The sequence below is a fragment of the Hippoglossus stenolepis genome, chromosome 19, assembly GCF_022539355.2.
Source record: "Hippoglossus stenolepis isolate QCI-W04-F060 chromosome 19, HSTE1.2, whole genome shotgun sequence".
Classification (NCBI taxonomy): Eukaryota; Metazoa; Chordata; class Actinopteri; order Pleuronectiformes; family Pleuronectidae; genus Hippoglossus; species Hippoglossus stenolepis.
Window position 1 is genome coordinate 7,593,058 of NC_061501.1, and position 27,900 is coordinate 7,620,957.

General features: G+C 41.5%; 4 protein-coding genes across 4 annotated transcripts in view; 2 read left to right on the forward strand and 2 right to left on the reverse strand.

Annotated features, from left to right (window-relative positions):
* Positions 1 to 1,211: 1,211 nt before the first annotated feature.
* On the forward strand, positions 1,212 to 4,691 carry LOC118098671 (fat storage-inducing transmembrane protein 1). The gene is made up of 2 exons (XM_035142722.2): positions 1,212 to 1,652; positions 2,174 to 4,691. The coding sequence occupies exons 1-2, from the start codon at positions 1,384 to 1,386 to the stop codon at positions 2,841 to 2,843; spliced, it is 939 nt and encodes a 312-aa protein (XP_034998613.1). The 5' UTR covers positions 1,212 to 1,383; the 3' UTR covers positions 2,844 to 4,691.
* psme1 (proteasome activator subunit 1) lies at positions 3,019 to 8,819 on the reverse strand. Its single transcript, XM_035142723.2, has 11 exons — positions 8,610 to 8,819; positions 7,643 to 7,675; positions 7,483 to 7,545; positions 6,939 to 7,043; positions 6,612 to 6,666; positions 6,148 to 6,245; positions 5,901 to 5,969; positions 5,686 to 5,753; positions 4,309 to 4,363; positions 3,778 to 3,864; positions 3,019 to 3,278 (listed from the first exon to the last, which is right to left on the reverse strand). The coding sequence occupies exons 1-11, from the start codon at positions 8,646 to 8,648 to the stop codon at positions 3,198 to 3,200; spliced, it is 753 nt and encodes a 250-aa protein (XP_034998614.1). The 5' UTR covers positions 8,649 to 8,819; the 3' UTR covers positions 3,019 to 3,197.
* Positions 8,820 to 14,356: 5,537 nt separating this feature from the next.
* Positions 14,357 to 23,868, forward strand: pck2 (phosphoenolpyruvate carboxykinase 2 (mitochondrial)). The gene is made up of 11 exons (XM_035142948.2): positions 14,357 to 14,696; positions 18,650 to 18,862; positions 18,990 to 19,174; positions 20,244 to 20,314; positions 20,468 to 20,603; positions 20,689 to 20,876; positions 20,990 to 21,152; positions 21,241 to 21,456; positions 21,797 to 21,934; positions 22,129 to 22,224; positions 22,450 to 23,868. The coding sequence occupies exons 1-11, from the start codon at positions 14,665 to 14,667 to the stop codon at positions 22,914 to 22,916; spliced, it is 1,905 nt and encodes a 634-aa protein (XP_034998839.1). The 5' UTR covers positions 14,357 to 14,664; the 3' UTR covers positions 22,917 to 23,868.
* Positions 23,869 to 25,422: 1,554 nt separating this feature from the next.
* ppp1r17 (protein phosphatase 1 regulatory subunit 17) overlaps positions 25,423 to 27,900 on the reverse strand; it is a 3,775-nt gene continuing 1,297 nt past the window's right edge. Inside the window, exons 3-4 of the mRNA XM_035142805.1 lie at positions 27,093 to 27,239; positions 25,423 to 25,561 (exon numbers count right to left, since the gene is read on the reverse strand). Of these exons, the coding sequence (XP_034998696.1) occupies positions 25,491 to 25,561; positions 27,093 to 27,239 (218 nt within the window). The 3' untranslated portion in view covers positions 25,423 to 25,490. The remainder of the gene's footprint in view (positions 25,562 to 27,092; positions 27,240 to 27,900) is intronic.

The window sequence follows — 27,900 nt, forward strand, 5'->3', positions numbered from 1 at the left end:
AATATGTGTTACATAGCACATAGCAGACAGCTGAGTCTCAGCTGCTGCAGGAACCAAAGCAAAGTCGTCTTTAGGTCGTCGTAACGACCAGTGCAGTAAGTGCTCTAAAATTAGACTCAGGTTCTTTTTATGGCTTGTCTGCTTTCATTTACACTTATTGTTCCCACTTGAGTCCAATGTGTTTCTTATAAAACCTCAACGACACAGTTGTGGTGATAATTGAGTCTCGGCTACTGTTTCGATGAAAACTCGTTTTTTTGATTATTTGGTAAGAAAAGTAGTTGCTACTTTATTTTGGATCATGTGGATCCATATCTCTAAAGTCATCAAAATGCCATTTTGCTATCAAAGTATTACACTGTGATGCCTTTTGGGATTTAGCAGTTACATAAAAGAAATGAGAAGAAATTATGTGTAAGCTACTCCCACACTATAATTTAATTTTACATTTGTCAGAACATAAAATCACGATTTTGGGGCCATTTTTTTGGGGTGGGCCTTCAGCCAATCAGACGTAAGACGTTGAGTGGGATGTTTAGACCGAAAACACTAATATAAATGAAAACTTCCAAATTTTCTATTTTTCCATTTAATCTTTCCAAAATAGGAAATTGGAAATACACATTTTTATATCATTTTGACAAATGAAAAACAGGCTACATACATACAGGCTATTTTTACTTTGCAGACGAGGTTATGGTTTTGTCTCTGTTTGTTCATTATTAAGTTGGATTACGTAAGAACTCTCCAAGCAATATTTATGAAATTATTTATATATTATTCATATATCTGTAAATGGATTGTGGTCGTCTGTATTAGTAGTGCGGCTTCATGTCCCCACCAGTGGGTTTTACTCAGCATGAATGCCATGAATGCAGAGACTAATTTATTCCATTTAGCTAAAGAGGTTGTGGATGACTCAGGCCCGGGCCTAGAAATAAAAAGTGCTGAATGCAGCCGTGTGCGGCACCAAATGTGGAAGCAGTTAACAAATTAAATTAAGTGTTGAGTATTAAATGTGTGGCTCCAGCAGATGAGTGTAAGAATGTGGGTGAGGGGGAATAAAGGCGAGCCAAAAAAGGAGGGCCACATGTGAGGCTGGTGTCGGATTGTTGTGGAGGAGAATGGGGTCAGCGATGTGCCATGTTTCCACTTTCAGTCTGTGCTGGACGGGGGGGAGGGGGCATTAGAGGGTAAAGGGGCAGAGGGGTTGTATTTTTATAAAACATTTGCTCTCCTGCACGCCTGACACTGTTAAAGCAGAAAGGGCCCACAGAAGGACTGCTGTGCCTTTCACTCAAAAGGACAGCGAGGCACACTCCGGCCTGGAGCTGCAATTTGGACACAAAGAGAAAAGAAAAGTGTCAAAAAGAACGAAAGAAGATGGATGTAAAGACTAAAAACTCGGACATCAGCCTGGAGAAGTTAGGCAGGATGGCCGAGGAGCTGATGCTGCCGGGAAGGTTTATTCTCCGAGTCCTTAACTCCGCTCTGGAGTCTGTCACAAACGTCCTGGCTGCGATTTTAGGAAGTCAAGTGGTCAGAAGACACTTCCACCTGATGCTGTCTGGTCTGGTTCTGTTTGGGCCTGTGCTGAGTCTGTGGGTGTCAAAGTTCAGCATCTTCACAAACAGCCACCATTACCTGTACAGGTAAGAGCCCCTTTAAATAGACAGCGTCATTTATATTTAACCGAAAGGATCCTTGTCCTCTTTAAATCTGTCATATCACAAGTGTACTTTCCCTGGACTGAGAATCTGAATTCCTTTTACTTAACAGTTTTTTTTAATCCTGGCTCCGAACATACTGACTATGTAAGCTTGGGAAAATGTTTTAATTAATTTTGCTATTTACTTTTCTCATGAATGTTAGAATTTATTATATAACCATGTGGTGTGGCAACAGATGGCTGATGCGAGCTAGTTCTCCACTCGTTACTCAACACTCACAGTTGTTGAGTAAAACTCACTTGGTTTAATAATGACGGACATATAATATTAATTGCAGTAATAACAGTAATTTATGACACGTGGATGCACTGCAGCTACATGAATGTGTCACATTATTAAATATGCCACCTGCCAATCCAAATTGTAAAACTAATAAAACATGAAAAAATGTGGAATTAAAAGTAATTTCTGATGAGAACATTGATGACATTTCTCCTTTACAGGAAGTTTCTGAAGTCCACTTGGGGTTGGACCTGGATCTTCAGCGGCTCCTTCATCCTCCTCCTCTCCCTCTCTGCCCGTCACTCCCTCTCTCTCTCCCTCCGCCACCTCTCTCGGATTGGGGTGGTGGGCTTGCTTTGGTGGGGATGTCGCCGCCTTCTGACCCTGCTGGAGGACGCGACGGGGACCTGCTACGAGCCGATTGCCCAGGAAACCCAGAGCTCTGCCTCCCTGGGACTTCCACCGCCGCTGCTGCTCTTGCATGAGGGCCGGAGCAAGGCCTCCTGCCTCAGGGACAACATGGTGTGGAGGGGCTACGAGGTTTCCCAGGACGTCCTCATCCTCTGCTTGTGCTGCCTGCTGCTGGTGGAGGAACTGTCCGTCTTTGGCCCTCACGTGGCCCGAGCGAGGAGGAGTGGTCCCCCCGGGGCCCCGTTGAGATTCGTCTTCCTTCTGTGTGTCGCTCTGCTCGCCGTGTGGATGTTCCTGCTGCTGTGTATGCTCTCATACTTCCCAAAGTTCCCCTCGCAGCAGCTGGGGGGAGCTCTGGGCTACCTGGGCTGGAAAGGACTTTATCAGGGATGGTACACACTCGGGCCGAGCTGGTGCTTCACTGGTTTGCCAGGAGACGGACCATTAACAACCACGGAAACCGGAAAACAATCGGAGTAGATGATATTTAGGGGGTGTGAGTGTGACCTCGAAAAGAGGATTTCCCATTAGGTCTTCGGAGGCAATCTAGGTATTAAACACTGTGTGTAAACGACACCACGAGTCTGGCATCACGTGAATATGCAGGTTCATTTCACTGTTTGTAACATTAGATACAAATTCCCATTCAGACAGATTAAGTTCAGGCAGATTTATTGGAATCATGTTGCTTTATTTTGTAATCTGAACCAAAATGCATGATATGAGATGACACGAGACGTTTTTGTCAGAGCGGGTTTTTTGTTACTTGATGGCAGCGTCACACGAGACGAGCTGCATCTTGTCTGAGAGCCCGTGAGTGTGCTGATGCCCGTCTCAGTAGATGAGAGCCTTCCCGTCCCCTCGGGGCTTCTTGATCTTGTCGTAGTTCTTGTTGATGACGTCGAACAGCACGGCCTGTGGAGAGAAACGAGGGCGAGAGTCAGGCAGACACAGGCAACAGCAGAGATGTGAGACGGAGCGTGAATAAGACAGAGACACATAGAGCACTTTCTGTATAATCGTGTCCTTTCATCGTCACCTGCACCGCCGCATTCATAAACGGCATCAAACGCCGCAGGAAGTAAAGATTAATGGACAGGAGAGGGAGCACAAATCACTTTAACACAAGCACAGCAATTAGTTTAATTAGCGTCCTATTAAGAAGGAAGTGATTCCATTTAGCCTCCGTCCCTGCTGCGGAGACACGGCTGGAATATTTAACAGATGTGAGGGGAGTTATCTTCAAAATTCAGTGTTTGATTACCACAGATGAGATACTGGGTTCAAAAAATAAGTATTCAGTCAAACATTATCAATCGAATCAATACCACTTGGGTTTTTTCTACAAGAAAGTTTTTATCAAGTTAAAAATGTCAGAGGCCTGAGAGTGAAGATCAATGTATCGGTATCTCACATATGTGTTGCAGATGTCCTGGAGCACGAGGAGGAGCTCGAAGTACTGATACTGGTCCAGCTCGTGAACCAGCTGCCTGTAGTCTCCCTGCACCACACAAACACAAAACAATTATGGGTTAGGGTCACGACATTACTCAAATGAAGTCTTAAAAACTAAAAAATTTACGAGAAACTTATGTCGTAATTTAATGAGAAAAAAGTCATATTACAAGAAGTACTACTTACTACTACTTAACTAACGCCTTTTTTCTAGTCATGTTCCGATTTTCTTGTAGTTTGACAACTTTTTCCCGAAAATACTACAGCTTCGTTATTGTAAAATTATGAGAACTTTTCTAGTAATATAAAAAAAAAATCCTTGTAATATTATGACTTTTTTCTTGAAGTCTCGAAGTGGCTCTAACACTCAATTACTTACTTGTATATTATTTTGTCTGAATTCATTCTATCACTGACTGTGTGAGCGCTATCACACAGAAACACACAGACACGTAGGAAAATATGGATCAAGACAACATAGGGTACTGACCACGTGGGGTTGTTTGGAGGCTTTGGCCACAGCATCACCTCTCTCATTGTAATATCTAACAAAACAGGGAAAGAGAAGTGTCATTTTGAACAGTCCTCAGCGACAGATACTATCTAACACACTTTAAAATCCATCTGAGGTCCTCACTAAATGTTAAAATGTCTGATTCCAACATGACGTCTCTGAAACCGACAGTCAAGTTCTGGTTAGAGCGCGAAATGTGTAACGCGCTAAAATATTCACAGCTCAAGAAGATTCTCCTGGATTATTTTTTAGTTGCAGGGCCTGGTCTTTTTTCCCCATGAATCTTAATGAATTGTGTTTTTGAACTGCATCCTTTGGTTCATGCTGACTGAATAAAGTGTCCACTCTGTCACAGTCAACCTTTGCTGCACCTCTTTTTTCTCTCTGCATAGCACGTCACACTGATTAGGTGGTAAAACATAAAACTCACATTGGTTTGTCTTGGCTTTTAAAAGTTATCTGTGAGTCTACAGCAGTATACAGTAATTCACTTAGTGTGTGAGGTGGTGCAGTGGTAATGATAGGGGCTGGGGGTGGACGGCTGGGAAAACGGATTAAATAAATGTCATCTCACACATTTCTGGGACTGTGAACTGTGAATGATCCAATTCTTTTGACCGGCTCTTTGGTAAGAACAAAGATAACTGAGTCTTAGGCTAATTGAGCCGTTCCTTCAATAATCTGGCCCAACTTTTGCTGCCCTAGACGAGATTGAGAGGGGACTTCTCCGCCCTCATTCACTACATTGATATGGAATCAAATCCACACATGCATAAAGAAATTGATGGGATGTTTGATTCTGATCTAAATCCCCAAAAAGAACCAACGGCTCTTTGAAACAAACGCCGCCATAAGATCTGTATCCCTTCAAAGAGCCAATATTCATATCACTACTTAGTTACATTTTTTTAATTCTGAACTATAAATTCTACCAGAACAAACCCATTTCACAAATGAATAAGTGGTAAATTAGAAAAAAGCCCTGTAGGTCCACATAGGTTCAGTTATTCTCTACACACTGCCCTTTTTGTGATTATAATTAGTATTATTATTACAAGCAACGCCTCCTTAGCATTGCGTGGGCCTGTACTTTGTACAGGATTGACTAACAGCTCAGACCTGTTGGGACACAACAACAGGGACACGAAGGCACAAAGTTATGATACTATAAAGTAAATGGTGTCTGTATGATCTCAGCAAACTCCCTAGCATCAAAAGAGCTCTGATCAGCTCAAAAACACAGACGACAGCAGTGTGTGGACGAGGGAGGACCGGGACATCACATATTACAGCCACTGCATCTAAAAATGCTGCTATAAAGTAGCTGTTTTAATGTGGCAGGGGCGCTCTTACTTTGAAATCTGAGTTTGGAATCCCTCGATCTTGGTGCGGGTGTTGGTGAGCAGCTCGAACACTTTCTCCTGTTGGATTAAAAAGCAAAGCTGTTATTATATAAACCAAACTGGCTTCTTCTCTCCAAAGAGATCAACATCAATTAGGAAAATGCACAAACACACAAGACGTGACGTCGCTCTACTGCGTCACTAAAAGGATCAGCAATTACTGACCTGCACAGCCACTCCAAAGTTGTTCCCGTCTTCAATTTTGGGGATTTGGATTTGCATCCACATTGACACCTTCCAGAGATAAAAATATGAATATATTAACCTGTCCGTCCATTTTAAACTCTTTATACCACTGCAACATGGGGCCTGAGCTCCTGTTGCCTGAAATCATACACAGTCCTTCCTTGTGTAAAGCAAACTATGATTTTCTTTGTTGAAAATGATCCAGAAGACTAATCCAGAGACTGACCGTGTTGAGCTTCTCCTTCAGTGTATGGATCTGAGGCTTCACCTCCTGCAGGAGACTCTGCACTCGCCCATTGACGCAGATGGGACCACAGGGAGGCTCTGAAGAAAAGAAACGCCCCATAACATCACTCACATTAGCTGCTTTCAGTTATTACATCATTTTATTATCAGTACAGTTTGCATTGTGCATCATAGATTTATAAAATAACAGAACACATTTTTCCACTTATATAAATAATTCTCCACACCTATCTTCAGGCAAATTTTCTTCAAAATTTAAGACTAGTAGCATCTCATCACAATAACCTGGTAACAATAACAGAAAACTGTTACCACACAGAACTTGTCGACCTTGTGACAATGACAGGTGACTTTTAAAATATAATACTAATCTTATAAATATCCTATTTTATGTATAAATACTCAACCAGCAGTTTTCTTTATCACCTCTCTCTCCCCATTTACCTGAATCTTCGTCGTCATCGCTGTCCTTATCTTTCTTCCCCTCCTTCGCCTTCGCCTGTGATAAAAGAACAAACGGCAATCGGAAATCATTAGGACTGACATTTATATCATCTGATATATTATCTGTGATAATGATTGTGATTTGGATTTTGTGAATATAAATAAATATTTTATTCAGTTACTGTACGTTTCTGTCCACATAGTTCAATTTAGTGATAGAGTGGCCTTGGTGGAGTTATCCTCTCTCTGAGTGCCCTTATACTTTAATTTATGATTACCAGTTGATTCAGACAGCAGAGCCTCAACATTACACCGTGTGGGACCTACCGCCTCCTTCTTCTTCTTGCGTTTGGCCTCCTCTTTCACAGGGTCAGGCATCGGGATGTCCAGCGGAGCCTTTAAGGACTCCAGGTCGGCACAGCAGGGAGCCGACTGGCAGCAAAAACACAAGAGATAAATGTCCTGACGTGTCTTCGAATAGAATCACAACAGACTTATCACAACAGGGTATTTCTCTATGTATGTGAAGGCGGACACGACAGTCACACTGCAGGTTTCCTTATTATTCAAATTCTTCCGCCCTTTTTTGGTCCCAATTTGTGGGCACAAGTCGCCTACAACTCCTGCAAACTTCAACTGATTTTAAATCATTTAAATTACAAAATGTTCAGCTTGTTCAGGACATGTCTGTTCTCCTTTTTCCAACTCCTCCCTTCACCTTTTTTCTGCAATTTTGGGGACATCAAGCAAGGACCTGGTGACATCATCACATGCATTTTCAGCATGATTCCGCAAAGCATTTCCAGCAGTTTCTAGTTTGCCTCAGGACCCCCCCTTTCACCCCCAAAGACACCTTTCAACACACAGATACCTTCAGCAGCATCTGCAGCTCTTCAATCTTCTGAGGGAAGAAAACTGCAACCAGCTGCTCTGCCTGCAGGAAAAACACAATATAATTATTATGTAACACAGTTGAAGGTGAAAGGATTGATTTAATGAAATAGGTTGGAATATATTTCTGGAAAAATTACCTCTTTGGTGAGTTTCTGGCAGAAACCATCCACCTGCAAATCAAGAGATAGGTTGAGACTTTTCATCTAGATATAAAACATCCCATAGTCATCTTGTTGAATGAAAATGTTCATTTATTGGACTCCTCTGTGTCATTGTCCATTATAATTTTTTTTTATTTTAAAAACAGTGAAACTATGTTAACAAACTTAGGGGCTTACAATTCAGAATATTAATAAATATTTGAAATTTATAACAATGACTGAATTAAGTAATTGGAAGTGTAGAGTAATATTAATGTATTTTTAATTTTTCATAGCAGTTTTGGGAGGGAACATTTTTGTCCTTAACATATAGTGAGGGAGTTTTTGTGATGTGACACAATGATGCAAAAACACAAATGCTGTTGCTATTCGACTTCAAATTAAGTCATTGAAAGTATAAAATAGATTATGAGTAACAAAGTGCTTTACAACAAACAATGTGAAATTCACGGAGTCAAAATCAATGGAGATACAGATAATAAAAGACATCATGCCATAAAAGCTGAATCTGCCGTCTCATCTCATCTGCTTCCATTTTGTCCTTAACATCACCAGAGGAAGTGTTTTTAAACGTGGTGCATATTTGATTTGTAATGAAAACGTCATTCACACTGTGAATATGAGATCTATTCTTCCCTCTGTTATACTAATACATGTCCCATTCTGTGTCTGATAGTAATAAATACACTTACACAAAAAAACACAAAAACCAATAGAGCAGAAACATTAGATTTTGTAACCAGCTCTTCGGCCTGTTGTTAAAACAATGGAAGTGTTATGTAATGTGACACATTTCAGATCAACGTGAAAGGGTTGAGCTCCGGTTAGAAACGAGTGTGACACACGATCGGGGAGCTGATCTCGAACCTGATCACCAGCTCAGGAGTCGGAAGGACACATGGATTTAAAGGAATCCGTGTAACTCAGGTTCAACTCTTCTCACCTGTTTCTTTGACGCCTGTGGAATATCCTTAGCAGCCATGTTGTGTCTCCACGTGAACACTCAAGTTTAAATAAAGTTTTGAAGCGTTAAATCCGATCTGGAGATAACAATATTAACGTCTTTACTCGTCTCGACACGAAGAAGCTGCTGCGCACTAAAAGTGAAAATGAAAGTAAAAGCGCATTTTCAGACAGTTCCGTACTTTCCCGTTTGGAAAGAAGCGACTCCTGTTGCCTTGTGGGACTTGTAGTTTTTTATTTTCAATTCCTATAACCAGAGCCGCTGATGATAAATACTGATGGATGAATTTCAAATGTCAACAGTCTGTTTGATCTGTTTTTGAACGTGTACATGTATAAATATGCAACATGTATGAAATGCTGCACATGTATGAAATGTTGTACATATGTGAATCATATTAACTGCATCTTGTTATTTGTATTATTATTATTAATAGTATTATTATTAGTAGTAGTATTAGTATTAATAGAGGTAGTAGTAGTATTAGTATTTGTATAAGTAGTAGTAGTAGTAGTAGTATCTTCGTTTGCATACTGTACAAGCACACTTGTTTTATTCGTGGATGTAGAAAAAACATGTTATTGATAGCCTTATCCTAAAATTATATTAGTATATTCCAAAGATCATAATCAACAGCTCACAACAATTTATATATCAATTAATTCTCACATGTAATCGATCACATATAAATATTGCAGTTTCTTCTGTAGGTTCTAAGATTGTCCACTAGATGGGGCTGCTGCTCTGTATGAAATAAAGCAAACTGTCCTGTGGCAAAATACAGGAAATAGATAATGATTGACAGCAGCTGAGTAAACTTGTTAAAACTGTGTTTTGAGAAAAGATGTAGATGTAGATTAAAAGGTGCAGAATAAAAGGAGATCTTGTAGAAAAACAGTCTGAATGTGTATTGTTGGGTTAAAAACTTAGTTCAGATGAAGTTGTTACGGGGAATTTCATTGTTTTTCCCATTTTCTCAGGGTCAGACACTAATAAAGACTTTAGGACAAACCTTATTATGTATTTGGGGCAGACTGATGTTATATCAAACAGCAACAATAGGCCATTTCTGCTCAGTTGTCATGGGATCAAATGAAATAATCATGATCACACTGTCACCAGGTAAACCACGGTCACTCCAGATGCCTTTTTGCAAGCTTTGTCTGACGTGACGATAACACAACCTCTGCTTTAGGTGACTATTGATCAAAGCTGGGGGCCAAAGTGCGTCTGCTCTTACGCTCCAGCTTTTCAGGGGCCTGCCGTCGCACATCTGATGTCACACGGGGCCTTTAATCAGGAGCCGTGTGGACAGAGCCGGTCTGACACAGTCGGGTTAAAGCCTTGAACAAATACAAGATCCTGAGTGGACAAAAAGGACGTCAGATGCTCCCAGTGTCAACACAGCACTGATCATCTCACTGTTACACACAATCATTATACCAACGTTAACTGTTCAATCCCATCAGATATAGATTTAATCACTGGGCTGATATTTACTCAATATGTCGTCCTGATTATCCTTAAAACTCTCTGTGTAAATTCTACTTCTCTTTCTTTTTAACCTTTTAACTGCAACTACAGGGTCTATATGAATAAGCTTGGTCTCTACACAAAGGTAACACTTGTGAGGTTTCTGCAAAGGCGTAAGCATCAGTATATGTTACTAGGTCAGAGTAAATGAAGACGGAACACAACAAAAAATTTATATTTCATGTATTCCTAACAAAAATGGTGAAATCTGTCCCCTCTAAAATTGTGCGGGTGAAGCCGAAAATCCTCAACTAATCCATATCCCAACATGTGAACACTGTGTGTAATCTGCAGCAGAGCAGTCTGAACATCTGCAGCTTTTTACCACCACAATAACACGACACCTGGGTCGATACCTGGTTGGACCCAAAGAGCAAAGGCTGCGCTCATTTACAATGCGAGCGCCATTAGTTATTGATTCTGTGATTTGATTGCGTGAGTGATCAAAAACTCTGCCCTGTTATTCAGTTCAGGGCGTTGAGAAACATGGAGGACAAAGGTCAGGTGTGTGAGGCCAACTGGAGCAGGGAGAGGTGGAGGGGCGGAGAGAGGACAACAACAAGTTTAGGATTTGTGAGCACGTCGGTAAATTATCTTGTTGTTTGTGTTTAAACAGGATTTCATCACAACCCTCCCACTGTTGCACACTAACTATATTAACTGAATAGATCAACAGTATATTGATGTATGATGCTCAAACGTAAACGAATAAGTCAGTCTAGTAAACTTGTCTAGACGTTACAGTCTTTATGCGTCTATACCGCAGTTTTCATATGCTTAGATTTACATGTGATCATCATGTTCTAAAAATCAAACGATAAAAAGTTTGAAATTGTGCTGTAGTGAAAAAGAGTGCCCCTAAAGTCTCCTTTAAATTATTATTTTTTATGTTGTTGCACATGATAGCAACTTGTGTTCACATTACATTGTGTTGTGCATGAGATTGTTTAAATTGTATTTGATCTTATTTGTGGTTTTGTGACTTTTACGTCTTTTTGGGTAAATGATGTGATCACGTCTTCCACCACTGATAATATTTAGTTTCATGTCTTGTCATTTCCTTTGTGATGTTCAGACTAGAAGTGTTTGGCTCTGAATATACAAATATTCACACTGTGACTCTTAATTTTCGATTCTGCACAGTCTGAGAGAAAAGTGTTGCCTCATCTTCAGTAGAGAAGCTTTGCTCGTTGTCCTTATTGAGACTTTGCCTGCAGCATTAGATTTATCATGTGAGAACAAATGTAGCATTGTATTTCTAAGTGTCCGATAGTCCCATCAATGTTCTATCGGATGTTGGGTTCATTCTACCTCATAAGTATATATTTTTTATGTTTTGTTATAATAAAATCGTTGCTCAAGTCACATTCACACAGGGAAGCTGTCACGGGCAATGTGGGGTTCAGTGACTAGCCCAAGGACACGATGGCAAACAGACTGAAGGATGCAAGGGATCGCACCACAGACCGTCTGGTAATGGACGACCCGCTCTACCTCCTGAGCCACAGCCGCCTATTTTAGACTCCACTTATTCAACACACTAGTGAACAGAACTACTTAGATGTACTGGTCTCTCTAAATGACATCCAGGGTTTAGTCATGCAAACCACACCAACAATAAACAAGGCACTTTTAAACATGTTGGATGTACTGACACAGTGAATGGTTGGATTTGGAGCCGTTATCTCTATGATGTGTCATACGTCACAAGGGGGCAGACCCCACCTGCTGAACCAGCAGTACACAAAACAACCCAACTCCCTGTAGGTAACCATATACAATACAATACATTATAGGGAATTACCAATAAGTAGTATGGAGATTGTGGCATTTAACAGGCAAATAAGATTCCTGTAAAAGCCACTAACCACAGCTGTGTAGGCTGAAACTGAAATGACAGGACACAGTTAAATGATTAAAGATGTCGCCTTCCCTCTTAGCTGCATTCTGGAATGTTTGAATGTCACCTGCATGTGTGTGTGTGTACGTGCACAGAGTCTGTTTGGTTGACTGCTGACTGTGCAGGGCCTATCATCAGAGACCATGAGACTGGAGGGCTGAAGTTTAACCAGACATGTTGGACTGTGCATTTCTCCTTATCTCCTATCTACAGTATATTCCTCTGTCCAACCCGCATGCCTCTACTTCCTCTCTGTCTCACTGCAGTGTGTGTGTGACCCTCTCTAATTTCCCAGAGAGAAACATTAACAGGAAATCCACCATTAAAAACCACATACAGACCCATTTGTTTTCCCTCTGCAGTTAGAAGAAAATGTGTTAAAACCTCCTGGAGGCTCGGGTCTGAAACTCAAACTATTCCACTCATGCAACAGGTCGATCCGTTAAAGACTTATGAATAAATAACTACACTAAACTTTTAACTATAAACCATTAGAGAGAAACACTGCAGCCTCCAGGACCCTGAACCGAACTCTTACCCAAGAGGGAACCGCTGTAAATCTGAGCTCTGGTAATCAAACATTACAACTTTTTGCGCAAGATCATATTTAGCATGTTGTTTTCAAGTTTTCATTCTTCAACATTTCCTTTTGCTATTATAGTATGCAGACAGAGTGGAGAGGGTAAAGTGTGGCATTTCTCACTATAGTCAATTAATCATTAATGAATTAATCAAGAAAATAATCAAGTTAATAGATAACGAAAACCACTGTTACATCTGCCCTGTAACGCAGGTCCGATTTTACCATAAAATGGCTTTGTGATCAAAGTAATCTACTCAGTGAAGACAGACACTTTTTGTGGAAATACAACAAATGGAAAATATTTGGAAACTTGAGTACTGTTGAACCTCAAAGTGAAGGCAGATATAATAATGTAATCCCTTAACAAGACATTTATTCTGCACTCTGCCACTGGAAACCTTTTATTCTCCTGTTTATTTTCCTGGTTTTATTTTGGTAACTTTATTGAAAAGAATCAGTCAAATGCATGCAGAAGAAGAGAAGGAAGAAAGTGGGTGAAATGATACATTACACAAATAAACATTGAATATAAGTAAGTATAATGCATGGAGCCATATAGTTTCAGCACACAAATTATAGGGCTAATAAATGAATAAATGATGTAATCTTTGGGATGTAATCAGGGGCCATCTCAGATTCTCTGAAACCTAAAATTTTGTTAATTAAATTATTATTATTTTATTAAATTAGTTAACAGAAAGCTTAAGTTAGGCTACATCACTTCCCACTGTCAAGATCCTAAAATGTAACCATACACTATTTATAAAGATGGACGTCACGTCTTGACTTCTTCCCACTATCCAGAAATGAAGCCAAAATATCTGTGATACGAATGCTGCCATCTTGTATCCAAGTGCTAAAAACCGGTCAACTGGAGTTGGTTCCCAGGTATTTACCTTGTGGGTCGTTAGGAGCTGTTGAGGTTACCTGAGAGGCTGGTCCCACCCTGCTGTTGGTTTCACTGGGAGTCCTGGCTCTTTGAACCACCCACCCCCAGTGTGTCATGTGTCCTAAGGCATGAATTGTAGTGAAACTTCCTGGGGATGGAAGTCAAGATAGAATGATTTGAAGACAACAATGTCCACATTTTGGCCAGGGGTGATTTGAAAGAGGAGTGAAGAAAGTCATCTATGTCAAACTAGAGAAACCTTCTCTGACCACAGGAGGAGATCTAAGACACCTGTCAGCCACATACAATACAGTGTTGACTTCCATCCCCAGGAAGTTTCACAAAATAAAATAATGAATGTGAATAAAACACGTGAGAAATATAAAAATAACATAAAACACATAGTGATGGTGAATAACAAAGCTACAGGACACTGTGGAGAAGTGAATTAAATACTTTTCTTAAAAACAACGGATGAATGAAAAAGTAAAAGTACGTCAAGTTATCTCTTCTGCTTGTGTGTATTCCTGTAATTAAACCTTTGTGAGGACCATTTTAAGCATAGACCCCACAGAGTGAGGACATTTTGACTGGTCCTAACTATTTCAATGTGGGTTTAGACTTGGTTTTAGGATTAGAATTAGGTTTAGGTTAGGGTTAGGCATTTAGTTTGGATGGTTATGTTTAGGGTACGGGGCTAAGGGAATGTGTTATGTCAATGAGTGTCCTCACTAAGATAGAAGTACAAACATGTGTATGCGTGTGTTCATGTGTGCAGCAGCAGCCGGTTTCCGTCGTGCTCGTGTTTCCGGGTTGGGTCTCCTCCTCCTCCTCCTCCTCCGGGTGGAACTTGCATCAGCCCGCAGGTTCCACGGCGACATGACCGAGCATCGCAGACGGTGGAGGAGCAGAGGACCGGAGGGGACATGTTGTGCTGGAGCCGGTGAGCAGTAAACAGCTGTGGAGGACTGTGTGCTCATCCAGGTGTTTGACTGTGGACAAAGTACAAGGTCCCGTCTGAACACACACGAACACACGCACTCTGCTCCCCTCCACATCTCTCACATGAGCCTTTTTCACGCTCTCCGAGTTTTATAAGCTAGTTAGTGTTTTTATTTTTGCACCGAACATGTCGTCTCTTCTGCTGGGAGTCATTCGGAGGTGAGTAACTCTGACTTTCTTCTCTTTTATTGTGTCTTCAGCGGAATTAGCTTCGTCAACTGAACTTTATTTCATTTAAAACGGCGCCTCGCTGCAACCCAGCTAATGCTAAGAGCTTATTTATGCCACAGCTCAATCTTTATACTTGTTATTCAATCAACCATATCCCCATGTGTTTTTACCTGCATTGTTAATGATGTCTTATTTTTTAAAACTTTATACACACAAATACTTTTCAGACGTGTATCTATGTTCTAACTTGTTTTCTTTCATGTTTTGTGAGCTGAACACAAAATTGCATCCACCTTCTACCACAAGTCAATTAATATATATAGGTAAATAATATGCAGACACTGAAAGAACAAGATGTGACTTGTGGCTGCAGTCCAGAATGCATATGTATGCTTTTATTTTGAAAGAGACACTTTTTTCAAAAAGTTTTATTTTGACAATTTAGTTGATTAGAAAGACATGTGGGTGTCTTTGCATTAAAAATACACGTAAGCAGAGAGGTGTGCAATCTTAATAGTGAACCCCCCACCCTCCTCCTATTTTTATAAGAAGCCTTAGAAGTTAGCAACGTGTATATATGTGTGTGTGTGCTTTTATTTTTTCATTAAAGCCACATGTGTGTGACTGACAGACACCGTGGTGGGACATGTGAGTTACAGTCAGGATGTTCCTGTGCATTGTGTTGGCACTTCTGCCTGAGAGATTAACGACTGGAGTCATCAGTCCTGTTTGTGTGAATACCCCATAGCATGTTTTCTATGTTTCTTTATTTTGTAACTCCCCCTCCCCCTGTACTGGCTCTGTGAGGTGAATGCATGCCGCACGTGTGCATGCAGTCCAGCTTGTATCTGCTCCATGTGTAGACTCTGCACCTAAAGGGGCTATTGACTAGGATCCATAAGGGCACTGGAGGATGGTGGGGAGAGTGTAGGCGTGTCGGCCTGCGGTGTGTTAGGATTGGCCTGCACACTGGGAGGTGTGTGTTGAGGGAAAACCCGTTTAACAGGAGCAAAGAGACAGTCATGGCTCATGTGTTACACGTCGTTCATTCTCTCCTGCTCTGGATCATGTATCCTCTTCGGAAGAGAAAATGTCTCCTTTAAAAAAAATAGAAGTTGGTTGTTACATGGGTCAGTGCTGCAAAGGCTTTCTTGAAAGTGTGTGCTCATCACGTGTGGGGGATGGAGTGAGGAATGGGGAGACAGAGGCAAAAGGCTTGAGGGGATGAATAACTGCAGAGGTCATCAGAGGCATTTCAGGATTTCTAAAAAAGATTCAAAGAAGAAAGTAGAGGGCGAACTTCACCCTGTTGCTTCTTCCTCCAGCATCTGGCTCAAGTCAGCTGCTGCCCGAGACTTGGCTACATCCAAACTTCTATGTTTTCAATCACACACATGTTTTTGCTCCTTATAAGGAAATGCAGTGTGAAAACACCTATCACATGACCAATGGCCTAGTCTGTGCATTCGTGTGCCGGTGTAAACAGGAATTGAAAAATATCTTGTCTCCTAAACATGTAATCAGTTGTATCGTTGTAAAAATGCCAAAATTTAACTGCTGTTTAGCAAAGTAAACATGGTCATCAACTCTTGTAATTATTTATCCATGTTGACTTCTACACTGGTAGCAGAGGCTAATGCCGGTTGCTTTCTTCCGGAAGGGGGTCATGTGATAGGAGCCCGATGAATCAGCGAAGGCTACGTTGTTGCCTAAAGATCCAATCAGCAAGCAGTTGTCAGTGTCCACGTCATAGTTTCCAAACCTTTCTGTTCCTGCCCATTCAGACCAAAACTTATCCCCAGAGTTTTCAAACTAAAACGATGCCAGCAGCAAGTTTCAAACTTCTCAGTTTAAGTGCCTCTAAAACTCCAGAGTAGTGTAGACACCAGGCAGAGTTGATGCGTTTTCAAATGAACAGTTTGCTTCTGTTGATTAAATTCAAATTCAGTCCAGCTCGTCTCTTTTCCTAATCCAAATCACACTGGGGATCATTTTCAGCATGACTTTAATGGAAACAGTAACTGGTTGCATGACAGGGTGGACGATCAGGCGCATAGGTAATTGATTTAGTGTGAAGGAGAACGGGACTAAAGGGCTGTAGAGCTTATTTTAATCAGACTGCTTCTTTTAATATCTCCCTGGGGGATGTGAAGTAATGAAAAGGGAAAGAAAAGTACAGCAGTAGATGGCGGTAATGCCCCTTGACGTTGGTATCCAACCGCCAATAAACCAAACAAAGAAGAAGAAGATGTGACACAGTAACTCTCCTGTTCTCTCACTTCCAATGAATGTCAATGAAGCATGTTTGATTGGTGCAGAGACACAACAGTCCCCTGAACTTTCCTCTATAGCGCCTTCATGTGTTTGACATTTGTTGTTTTCAGTTAAATATCTCAACTACTGTCGGACGAACTGTGATTATATGGTTCAGATCTTCATGTTGCTTTATTCCAGCCTCAGCTGGACACAGTATTTACTGCTAGTTACCAAATGTTAGTGATGCTAACATACAGATAGTAAACTTGGTAAAACACCTGCTAAACATCAGCATATCAGCATTAGTTCATAGTACTATTGTGTTCAAGTACAGCCTCACAGAGCAGCCAGCATGGATGAGAGTCTTCTGGGTTGACCTGATAACAAATGGTTAGGGTATATACCATACACTGTACGCTCCCATACAGAAAGCCAAACCACTTTGATCGCCAATCTTTCTATACAATCTATGGTGTGTATACCACACTGGTGTTTAAGCCTTAAGCAGCAGGTTTCTGGTTTGACTCCTGGCTGATCGGATCAATGACTGCAAGTCATCCTCTCTCTCTCATCCAGTTTCTCTGTCTGTCCTTCATTGACTATCAAAAAAAGGCACAAAACACTTTTATCCATCCATTTACCAGCACTGCTTCCCAAGCTACAGCCATGTCCCAACTGTGGTCAAAATCACAAAATATAAGATTAGATCAGATTTGATCAGAGAAAATAAATGATTCAGCTTCCAGTGTCTGTCCCTGTACTCTGAGTCAGCATTTTCAACACAACTGCAGTGTGCTCCCTCATCAATGGTTAAACTCCTGGTGAGAGAGGGAGATGAGTTTGAACCCTTAACCTGGCATTAGACTGTTACATGTTATCTTCCCTCCCGTGTGTGTGTGTGTGTGTGTGTGTGCGTGTGTGTGCGCGTGCGTGTGTGTGCGCGTGTGTGTGTGTGCGCGCGCAAGTGAGCACTTTGCACATATGATGTCACACTCAGTGCTAGCTAACCAGGAGGTGTGTGCCTGCACTTGATTGGCCGATTGATTTATGGTTGAAACTAGTTTTAGAGCAGTTTAGAAAAAAATTGTATTTACAGTTCCTGTAGATTTTCTCATCTGATGATAAAGAACAAAATGTGTACATGTATATATATTTTATCAGTATAGATGATGGATGGATGGATACACGCACACATTAGTTTTTTCTGAAGCTGTCATCTGAGGTCAGCCAGGCGCCCATAGACAGACAGACAAAGGAACAAAGGATCACATACACACACTGATTTTTCCATTGTCAGAACGTTGTTGAGGACAGACAGAACACACACACCCTCAAACAGGCTTGTGTTTTATCAGCTTCCAAAGCAGTGGCCCTCTCAATGGCATGTTTTTGTGTATATCATGCTGCTGACACACAATAGATGCCCACCCCCCACGTGCCTCTCTGAATGAAGAGAAGTCAATTTGAGGGTCTCTGGTTTCACTAATAACCACCACAGGAACTAACTCAACCCAATTGAGAGAAGATTTAATTAGATGATTATGGTTGCGTGTATAATAGGTGTGTCTCTGCTGTGTTTGTGTTATGAGGCAGCCACAGTGACTGTTTCTCTTGTGCTTGTCATTAACTCATCAGCTCACCATTAGAGGCAAAAGAGTAACTTTGTATTTCCTTTTTTTCCACAGACATGGTGGTGTTGGGGCAAATGTCACAGTTCGGTCCCTGGCCTCACTTAACTCGCTGCCCCCGGCGGTGGCTGAGTTTGTCAAGGGGGCAGTGGAGGAGTGTAAGCCCACCGGTGTTCATGTAGTAACAGGGACACCGGAGGAAGCGGCCAACATCCTCGCAGGTCTGGAGAAGGAGGGGATGGTCAAGAAGCTTTCCAAATATGACAACTGGTAGGAGCTTTGTATACAGAGTCAGTGGGGTATTTGTTTTAGGCCTCATCTATTCTATTGTATTCATATTTTATCCCTCTTAGTCTTTTCTTGCATCACACCCAGATTTTAACCCTCTGTCCCTCAGCTGGTTGGCACGTACAGACCCAAAAGATGTTGCTCGAGTGGAGAGCAAGACTGTGATTGTGACCAAGAACCAGAGGGACACCATCCCCATCCCTGCCGACGGTGTGAAGAGCCAGCTCGGCAGCTGGATGTGTGAGTCGGACTGGCAGAAAGCCAGAGAGGACAGATTCCCCGGCTGCATGGCAGGTATGTCGTTGGATAGTGGATCTGACTTTCAGTTTGGTCATTGATTTTAAACATGATCAGACTATTTAAAAAATAAATGAGAATAGGTTGGGGTGATTTATGGGATGATTTAACTTTAAAGTCTTGAACTAAAATGTAACACCAGACAGAGCAGCCGTTTTCAGTTCACCCACTGATGGGTGTGGTTGGATGCATTCTCTGTTCCACCTGTTACCTGTTTACCCAGTGCTGGTGTAATGGGTCACTGGAGTCGAAACGGCACCGGTTTCCAGGTTGAACGACATGTTTGCTAGAAACAGTGTGCAATGGGCTTGGCGGTACGCTTTCTCTCGTTTGGTGGGTGTATTAGAGATGTGACGTATAAACCCCCATGCACACAATTGAATCTTAAGTTCTCTATGAATGCAGGAGCTGCATCCTGTTCACTTGAATTGAAGATGTTGAAAGCACGACGACAAAAAGACAACAAAAGCAGACTGTAAAACTTACATTTGTAAACTTCTTATTTCTTGACTGGCTTCACTTCTTTGTTGGTGTATTGCTGCACTTCTTTTCTACTTTTGTGTCACCACCAACTGTCGCTCAGTGGGACTGCGTGAAATTCTGCTGGAACGTGTTTTTTTGTCAAACATGACATTGTGTGCTAGGCTGGAGATATAGTTGCTTTTTAATCATACGTTTCTGAAGACAACGAGATGCATCATGGGCATAATTGTTCACATACTTTCTGGGAACTACGCTTGTTACTGTTCCACTAGAGGGCAGCAGGGCACGCCACAGAACTCAGACCATGTAGAACAGGGGTGCAGAACGGCTTAATAGAAAAAAGGTTCCCCTGTGTGTATTGCATCTTGCAGACACATAGCAATAATTTCTGACTTGCACAAACGATAGAGATATATCGAACCTAACATACTTTAAAGGGATCTGGAGTCCATAAAGAAAAGGCTGGGGTGTCTTCAGCCCAAAAAGACCTCAATTTCAACACTTATCTGTGTTGAAACAATGTGTCTTGTTGTGCAAAGATAACCTGTATTCTGTTGTATAAACTTCTCCTTTCCCTCTGCAGGTCGGACCATGTATGTGATTCCCTTCAGTATGGGTCCTGTTGGCTCCACTCTGAGTAAATATGGCGTCCAGGTATAGTGACTGTGCTCCTGTCGAGACTTCATACAAATCAATGCTTTGTTTCATCGCTGTACTTTATCATATATACTCTAATAGACGACTACAGTAAAGTCTCAGGGTGTCGATCAGGGTGTAAACGTTCTTCTTCACTTCCACTTCTTCAAGGTGACGGACTCGCCGTACGTCGTGGCCAGTATGGGGATCATGACACGCATGGGGACACCAGTCCTGAACAAATTGGCAGAAGGAGAGGAGTTTGTCCGCTGCCAGCACTCTCTGGGACGACCTTTACCACTCAGAGGTACACAAAGAGCCTGAAACAAGTTCTAGTCCTTTGTATAAACTACATAAGATTTTTCAAATTCCCCTCTTTTCCTGTTTTCCAGCCCCTCTGGTCAACTCATGGCCCTGCAACCCAGAGAAGGTGCTGATATCTCACCTGCCGGACACCAGGCAGATTATGTCCTTCGGCAGCGGCTACGGAGGAAACTCTCTCTTGGGAAAGAAGTGCTTCGCCCTCCGCATTGCCTCCCGCATCGCCAAGGATGAGGGCTGGCTGGCAGAGCACATGCTGGTGAGGATGAAGGATGTGATGTTGTGACAGGAAATTCACTGGGAAACTGTGCTGATGCTCAAGTAAAAATTATGATTTAAATGTTTTTATTCTCCGCTCCATGCTCTCCTCAGATCCTGGGTATTACCAACCCCCAGGGAGTGAAGCGTTATGTAGCGGCAGCCTTCCCCAGCGCCTGCGGTAAAACCAACCTGGCCATGATGAAACCAACTTTGCCAGGCTGGAAGGTCGAGTGTGTGGGAGACGACATTGCGTGGATGAAGTTTGACAGCCAAGGTGAGAAGGAGGTCGCTCGGTCGCTCCATGTGCAAAAATGTATCAAATCTTAAGTGTCACTCCCATGAACCATCTGCAATCATTGCAGGTAAACTGAGGGCCATCAACCCAGAGAACGGTTTCTTCGGCGTGGCTCCAGGCACCTCGGACAAGACCAACCCCTACGCCATGGCCACCATCGGCAAAAACACAGTGTTCACCAACGTCGGTGAGACCAGCGATGGAGGAGTGTGGTGGGAGGGACTTCCCCCCCCTGCCGCTGGCGTCACACTCACAGACTGGCACGGCAAAACCTGGAAGCAAGGTATTATCAGTTAGAGGAAGGTCATTAAGTTTAAGTGTCCTGTTTTTATGGTGCAGCTTTACTGACAGAGATATCCTTCCCCCACTTATGATTATTAATAGACTTATCTGCAGACAAGAAAATGGATCTGGTTCGTTTAAAGCTGCAGGAGTAGGAATCAGTTTTTCTTAAATGGCAGACTTTCTCATTGATCATTAACTTAACAATAGTAATTTGAGCATATTTTTGTTTGTGGTGAGGATCTCACAGAGTTTGCACCACGATATTCAGATGTACAGTCGGTGTAATTAAATATTGTCAAGAACACATCCCAAACTCTTAATTTCCTTTTTGTAAACAGGAAGTTCGACCCCTTGTGCCCACCCCAACTCCCGCTTCTGCGCCCCAGCGGCTCAGTGTCCCATCATCGACCCCCAGTGGGAGAGCGAGGAGGGGGTCCCCATCGATGCCATCATCTTCGGAGGCAGGAGGCCAGAAGGTTAGTGCCACTTCTATATACACGTTAAGGAGTTTTTAATTATCACTTTTTATTTTGTATCTATTTACTTACTTAACTTGCCTTTACTGTGTGTGTGTGTGTGTTTGTGATTAAGTTTTTAAATGGTGCTCAATTTGTTTTATTTTTAAAAAGACATTAGTAGCGGTGTATTGATATAATGTTTGTTTGTGCAGGAGTCCCTCTGGTCTATGAGTCTTTCAACTGGCAACACGGCGTCTTTGTTGGAGCCGCGATGAGGTCTGAGGCCACGGCAGCTGCTGAACACCAAGGTACAGACTCGCACACCTCTGACTTTTTTATGGTGTTTTCCTGATTTAAAGCTATGAGAAAAGACTTGTGCTTTAGGGTTAATTTTCTTCAAATAATTACTTTATTGTAGAAATCACTTGCAACACTACAAAGTTCAGATATTGGGATGATAAGGAAGTGGATTCTTTCAATTACTAAAATTATTTCTTGATCAGAATTACAAGGCGTTTTATGTTTTCCTTCAGGTAAAGCTATTATGCACGACCCCTTCGCCATGCGACCATTCTTCGGCTACAACTTTGGCGACTACCTCGCTCACTGGCTGAGCATGCAGAGCCGCAAGGCCCCCACTCAGCTGCCCAAGATCTTCCACGTCAACTGGTTCAGAAAGAACCCCAGCGGATCTTTCCTCTGGCCCGGCTTTGGCGAGAATGCCCGCGTGCTGGAGTGGATCTTCAAGCGCTGCAGCCGGGAGAGGGAGGACGAGGCGGCCAAGAAGAGCATCATCGGCTGGCTGCCGGTAGACGGCGCCATCAACACTGAAGGCCTCGGCAGCAGCATCGATATGGGAGCCCTGTTTGATGTGCCCAAGGCTTTCTGGCAGAATGAGACCAAAGAGCTGAGATCGTACTTCACGCAGCAGGTCGGTGCTGATCTGCCGGCTCAGATTGGGGCTGAGCTGAAGGCACTGGAGGACAGGGTGCACAAGTAAAACCATAGTGACGACACAAACAAGGTGGTCGTCCCTGGTGACACAGGATCACATCATTATGGTGCAATCAGAGTCACTGCCTGGGTTTATATACACACAGAGAATGAAGCTGTGAAAAAGGTTAGCTTGGCAAACCGGCTCTGGTTTAATGCGTATGAACATGAAATAAGAATTTGTTTGACGTGCTCGACTAAAAGATAAGATAAGACAAGATACTAAACCTCTTTCTTGACTTAGGACTGTAAAGGTAGACGTGTTTAGTCACTGGTTGACAATGAAGGTACGCTTCAGAAAGACCAACACTCAGGCCAGTATTTATATTTCTCTGTGTTTAAAAAAACACAGTCAGTGACTCTTCTTGTCGGGGAGAGAAATCAGTAAAGAATGAATCGGGGGAGAAGTTAATCTACAATGCAAAACCTACATCACACTGCGACACTGACAGACTGGTGCTAGGTCAGTGGTGGCAGGGAGGTTTGACTCGACATGAGGGATTTTATTCCCGAAGGTCAGAGAAGCTAATGTCCCTCCCTGCATCCACTCACACAACCTGTCGCAGTACTGGAGCAAAGTCTTCATGGCCTACTTGTGCCTTTTTTCAGCTTAACAATAGATTCCAGGCTGCTAATGTTTACAGGCTGAAGCACAAAGATCTTTTCAGACCAATTTTTGACCAAAAAGTAGAAAAATGTTTATCATAGAGGTTTTGAATGCTTTAAAATGTCCTTAAGGGGTCAAAAAGTTAATTAACTGCTCAGCACATTTCCACTGGGCTGATCTTTACTATGCATCACTCATCTGGCCGCTTATGTTATGTTTAATGATTAAAGTGTTTGATTCCGGGTGACATGTGAAATGTTGGACCAATAAATGCAACTGATAGTGATATTTGTCAAAGGTGTATGCCGAGGTTGTTATTACAGTGCAATGAATAAATATTTTCACACACGCAGATGATGTCTCCTACTCATTTTTTTCTGTGAGTGAAAATAAAGCTGTAAGAAGATCTGATGCAGAGATGGATGAGCAGATGACATTTACGTGCCATGTCAGAAAATAATCTGAATGAATATCAGACAATTAAATTACAAGTTTACTTACAATTTAAAGTACTCTGATGATTTGTGCAGACCTGCTGCTGGTCTCACATTCATTTTCACGCTCTCATTGAAACTTCTGTTTGAAACTTTCTGGTGATTAGTTCAGATAAGTTATTGTATTGAGTAATCACACAACATCTGCTGTGAGCTCAGCACACAAATGAAACTTACAAACTGCAGAAACAAGGCTGAGAATAACTGAGGCGATGCTTGAAGTTGTAAATAAAAGTCAGTTGAAATGAAAGGTAAAACAAGCAGTGTCAAAATGGTTTATTATGGCATTGATATCAACCAAAAGGCATTGCTTTGAAAACGTGGGAGCTGAAATATAAAAGTGGAACTCGGAGATAAAATGCATTTGATGATGAAGCTGAGAAGTGAAGCATGTAGGTTAAAAAGCTGAAAGGTAAATAATAAATTGCCAAAAGTGGAAAACTGGTCAAATAGTGGAACAAAAAGTGAAATAAACTGCCACTGTGGACTGTTGAATAAAAACTCTTAGTAAAAAATGTTGGACAGCTGATCACATAAAATCAGTCTGTGTCTGTGTGTGTGTGTGTGTGTGTGAGTGTGTAGTTGTTCCTTTTCTTTCCAGCATAAACACTGACCTTGTGGGACCAGTAAGACTTCATAGGGACCCTGTGCCCAGTCCGGCCCTAATCTGGGTAAACGTCATTTCTGATGTCCAGGTTAAGGTTATTGGTGAGAAGTGAGTTGTGGTTAGGGTAAGGTTAGTGTTAGGTATGAAGTGGTCATGGTTAAGGATCAAGATTTTGGTTGGGCAGTTCTAGCAAGGATAGCTGCTGCAGCAGTAGTAGTATCTTAGTTTGAAAAGGCACACAGCCCTATCCCAAAAGTCTACATGTTGCAAAGATTATAATTGACTGAAGGGGGTCCCGTTGACTTCAATTGTATTGGATTTGGCTGCAACACTGTTTACCCCTGAGACTCCTCAAGTGTTTTGTGGACTCAAACACTTAACCCATATAATTAATCAATCAGTTTCCACAAGTCATAAATCATCACATACAAAACAATCACTTCTTGTGCTCCAGACACAGACCTATAGCAAAAGGTGGTTTCTCCTGCTATTCACTAAAAAACTGTAATGCATATCTGCCTCGACTGGTTTGATTGGGGGGAGAGAAGAGAGAGATCAGGACCAGTTGTGTAAATGTTGTATTTATAATTATCAGTAGGGATCAGGAATACTTTTGCCCCTTATCAATACTTATCTCCACCAATTGAAAATGTATTATAATAACCATTTTGCACATATACTTCTTTAAGACTGTTGAATGTGAGTATGTGCTTAATGTTATCTGAATCCCAGTGCAGTTGTACATTCATGTGATATGTCTTATAGATGTCTTCATCTTTATACAGCAAAAAGAGCAGAGATGTTGTTAAAATGGTTAAAGAGAAATTTAATGAGACTTTGAACATAGAAGATTTACGAACAAAACAAGAACATTTAATTGGTCACATCCTTCTCCGCATCCTCCAGGTGGACCAAGTGCTTCTCCTTCTTCATCAGCCTCACTCCTACAGAGGGAAGGAAAACACAGGTCGTCAGTGTCAAAGTGAGGAACCACTGGGATGTTTGAATGCAACATCAGGGACAATGATAAAAATACAACTTAAGCTGTTATAGAGACCAATCAGAAGACTCCTATTCATCCTTTTACAACAGTTTGTGAAGTGTAGCCGAAGTGCCCTTCAGGCATAGTGGCAAAAGCAGCGGACACATAAACTTCACCTGTTCCCTGATGGAATACTGTAGGAATAATAATAATGAAGGGCACTTCAGATTTAATAAACGTTGCTGTTGTTGGTTATATCCCTTAAAGTCTGCATCCAGTTTGCAGGTTGGTAGCCAAAGACTACATTCACAATACAAGTGTTCAAAAATGCTCTCAGGGTTGGCCACTAGAGGGCAGCGACTACCTCACTCAGGTTAAAGAAACATGACATAGAATAATAAAATTGTCATAATAAACTTTATTTCTATTGCTCTTATTTTAACAAGGTTTCAAAAAGTTGCATTGAAGTGCAAACATTGATTTAACCTTAATCATTTTTATTTAAATTACCAGATTTTACACATTTAATCACATACATCCTAAAATATACTGTAATTTATTTGTTGAATGTTTTTTATTTTATTTCCCTAAGCTATGTGATTTTAACAGAGCCATTTTCATTCACATGCACAGGATCAACATCTGACTGGGATATATCTGCTTGTACTGGTTCATTACTAAGACTTGAAATGATAAAGACTGAATCCTCTGAAGGCAAACAACAAATTTGAAGGATCAGCCATTACAGTCTTTTATTCTTCCTGGACCTGCTCAGTAACTTGTCACCCAAACTGAGATCAGCCTTCTGACGCCGTATGTTCCCTGTTCTCTCATTGACTTTTTACCCTGGCTCTAATATGGAGGAGAGGCTGATCCACAAAGACCCCAAGGACCAACGTAAGCCCAGACTATTGATAAGGAGGGAGGGGAGAAGACACTCAAGTCCAGCACCATCCCACACAGAGTATCCACCAAACACATCCATTAAGAGACAAACCTCTCCTCCTGATCAAATGCCTGCACGTTCAGAACAGAAAGCTGCACGGCTTAGAGGAAAGTAAACCTCGCTGGCTGCGTGTTAGGTCACATCATTGCACGTTTAAGAAGAAACCTTGAAAAACCTGCATCACGTGAATAGTAAATGGTGTGAATAGTAGGCCACCTAATGGAGACAGAGTAGAATGGACTGGTGGAGCCGGGAGAGGGCGTCCAGATTGTTCCAGGAGCCACTGTTTCATTTGTCATTTGTGTTATATGTAGACACAAAGCTCCAAAGGGCAGCAAAGATTTATATTAAGTGTTTATGTTGAATTTAAGTAAATGTAATTCATATTTTAAGTCTGAGACATGAACAGTGGTTTGGTTTTGACGGCCTTGTAATGTAAATAATCATATTCTTAAGATACAGTTCAATTAATTAAGGAAATCATGGTTAAGCCTTGTGTCTGTCTGTGTGTGTGTGTGTGTGTGTGTGTGTGTGTGTTCATCATGACCTGGTATATGCGGATGACAGTTGAGGACGGGTGTGTCCTTTCTGCGAGGTTTCTTCAGCTGCTCTTCCTCCTGATTCTCTGAACAGACAACCACGCCCTTGTCTTCATCATCCTTCCTGTCCACCGAGCTGTCCAGCGCCCCCTGGTCTGTCACACAGGACAACAAAGCATTACACTTTAAACAAACTTCACCACTGTACCTGTCCCTAGTGGAGACAGATTTGTATTGGTCAAACTTAAACTTAAAGCAACACTATGTAGCTTTTACTGGGCAACAGCGCCCTCTGCAGCCACATGTGGTGATTATTTAATAAATTAGAACAATTCTCCCAATTCCAATTCTCTCCATTTTGGTTCGAAAACAAAGAGATTTTCTGATGCTTTTCAGAGTGTGAGTTCATCCATTATAGAAGGGAAGATGTTTTTGTTTCCCAGTACTGAACCATGTCGATATCCGACATTTACAAATCTATAATCATGCAGAATTTATTTCTCCTTTACTCTAAATTTCCCAACTGTTACTGCCTTGTTTTCCATATTCTCATTTTTTCCACTGTGCCTCCAGTCAGTATGTTACTGGTTCTATACAATGATATTACAGTGTTAAGTTGCATTGTAATATCATTAATAATAATAATTCCACCTGCAATTTATTGAAAACTGCATCGGTGAAAAGGAGGAAAATAACTTCATACCATAAGTATGTTTATCGAAAGAACAATGTAAAGTGTCTTTTAATTTAAATCAATGTTATTATTATTATTATTATTATTATTATTATTATTATTATTATTATTATTATCTCATT

Bases quoted from the DNA above. Each gene is read 5' to 3' on its own strand.
- LOC118098671 (XM_035142722.2), top strand. From the start codon at position 1,384: ATGGATGTAAAGACTAAAAACTCGGACATCAGCCTGGAGAAGTTAGGC. The intron at 1,653-2,173 runs GTAAGAGCCCCT...TCTCCTTTACAG, and splicing joins AGCCACCATTACCTGTACAG to GAAGTTTCTGAAGTCCACTT.
- pck2 (XM_035142948.2), top strand. From the start codon at position 14,665: ATGTCGTCTCTTCTGCTGGGAGTCATTCGGAG. The intron at 14,697-18,649 runs GTGAGTAACTCT...TTTTTTCCACAG, and splicing joins CTGCTGGGAGTCATTCGGAG to ACATGGTGGTGTTGGGGCAA. The intron at 22,225-22,449 runs GTACAGACTCGC...GTTTTCCTTCAG, and splicing joins GGCAGCTGCTGAACACCAAG to GTAAAGCTATTATGCACGAC.
- psme1 (XM_035142723.2), bottom strand. From the start codon at position 8,648: ATGGCTGCTAAGGATATTCCACAGGCGTCAAAGAAACAG. The intron at 7,546-7,642 runs GTAATTTTTCCA...TTTTTCCTGCAG, and splicing joins GCCAGAAACTCACCAAAGAG to GCAGAGCAGCTGGTTGCAGT. The intron at 6,667-6,938 runs GTAGGTCCCACA...CTTTTATCACAG, and splicing joins GCAAGAAGAAGAAGGAGGCG to GCGAAGGCGAAGGAGGGGAA.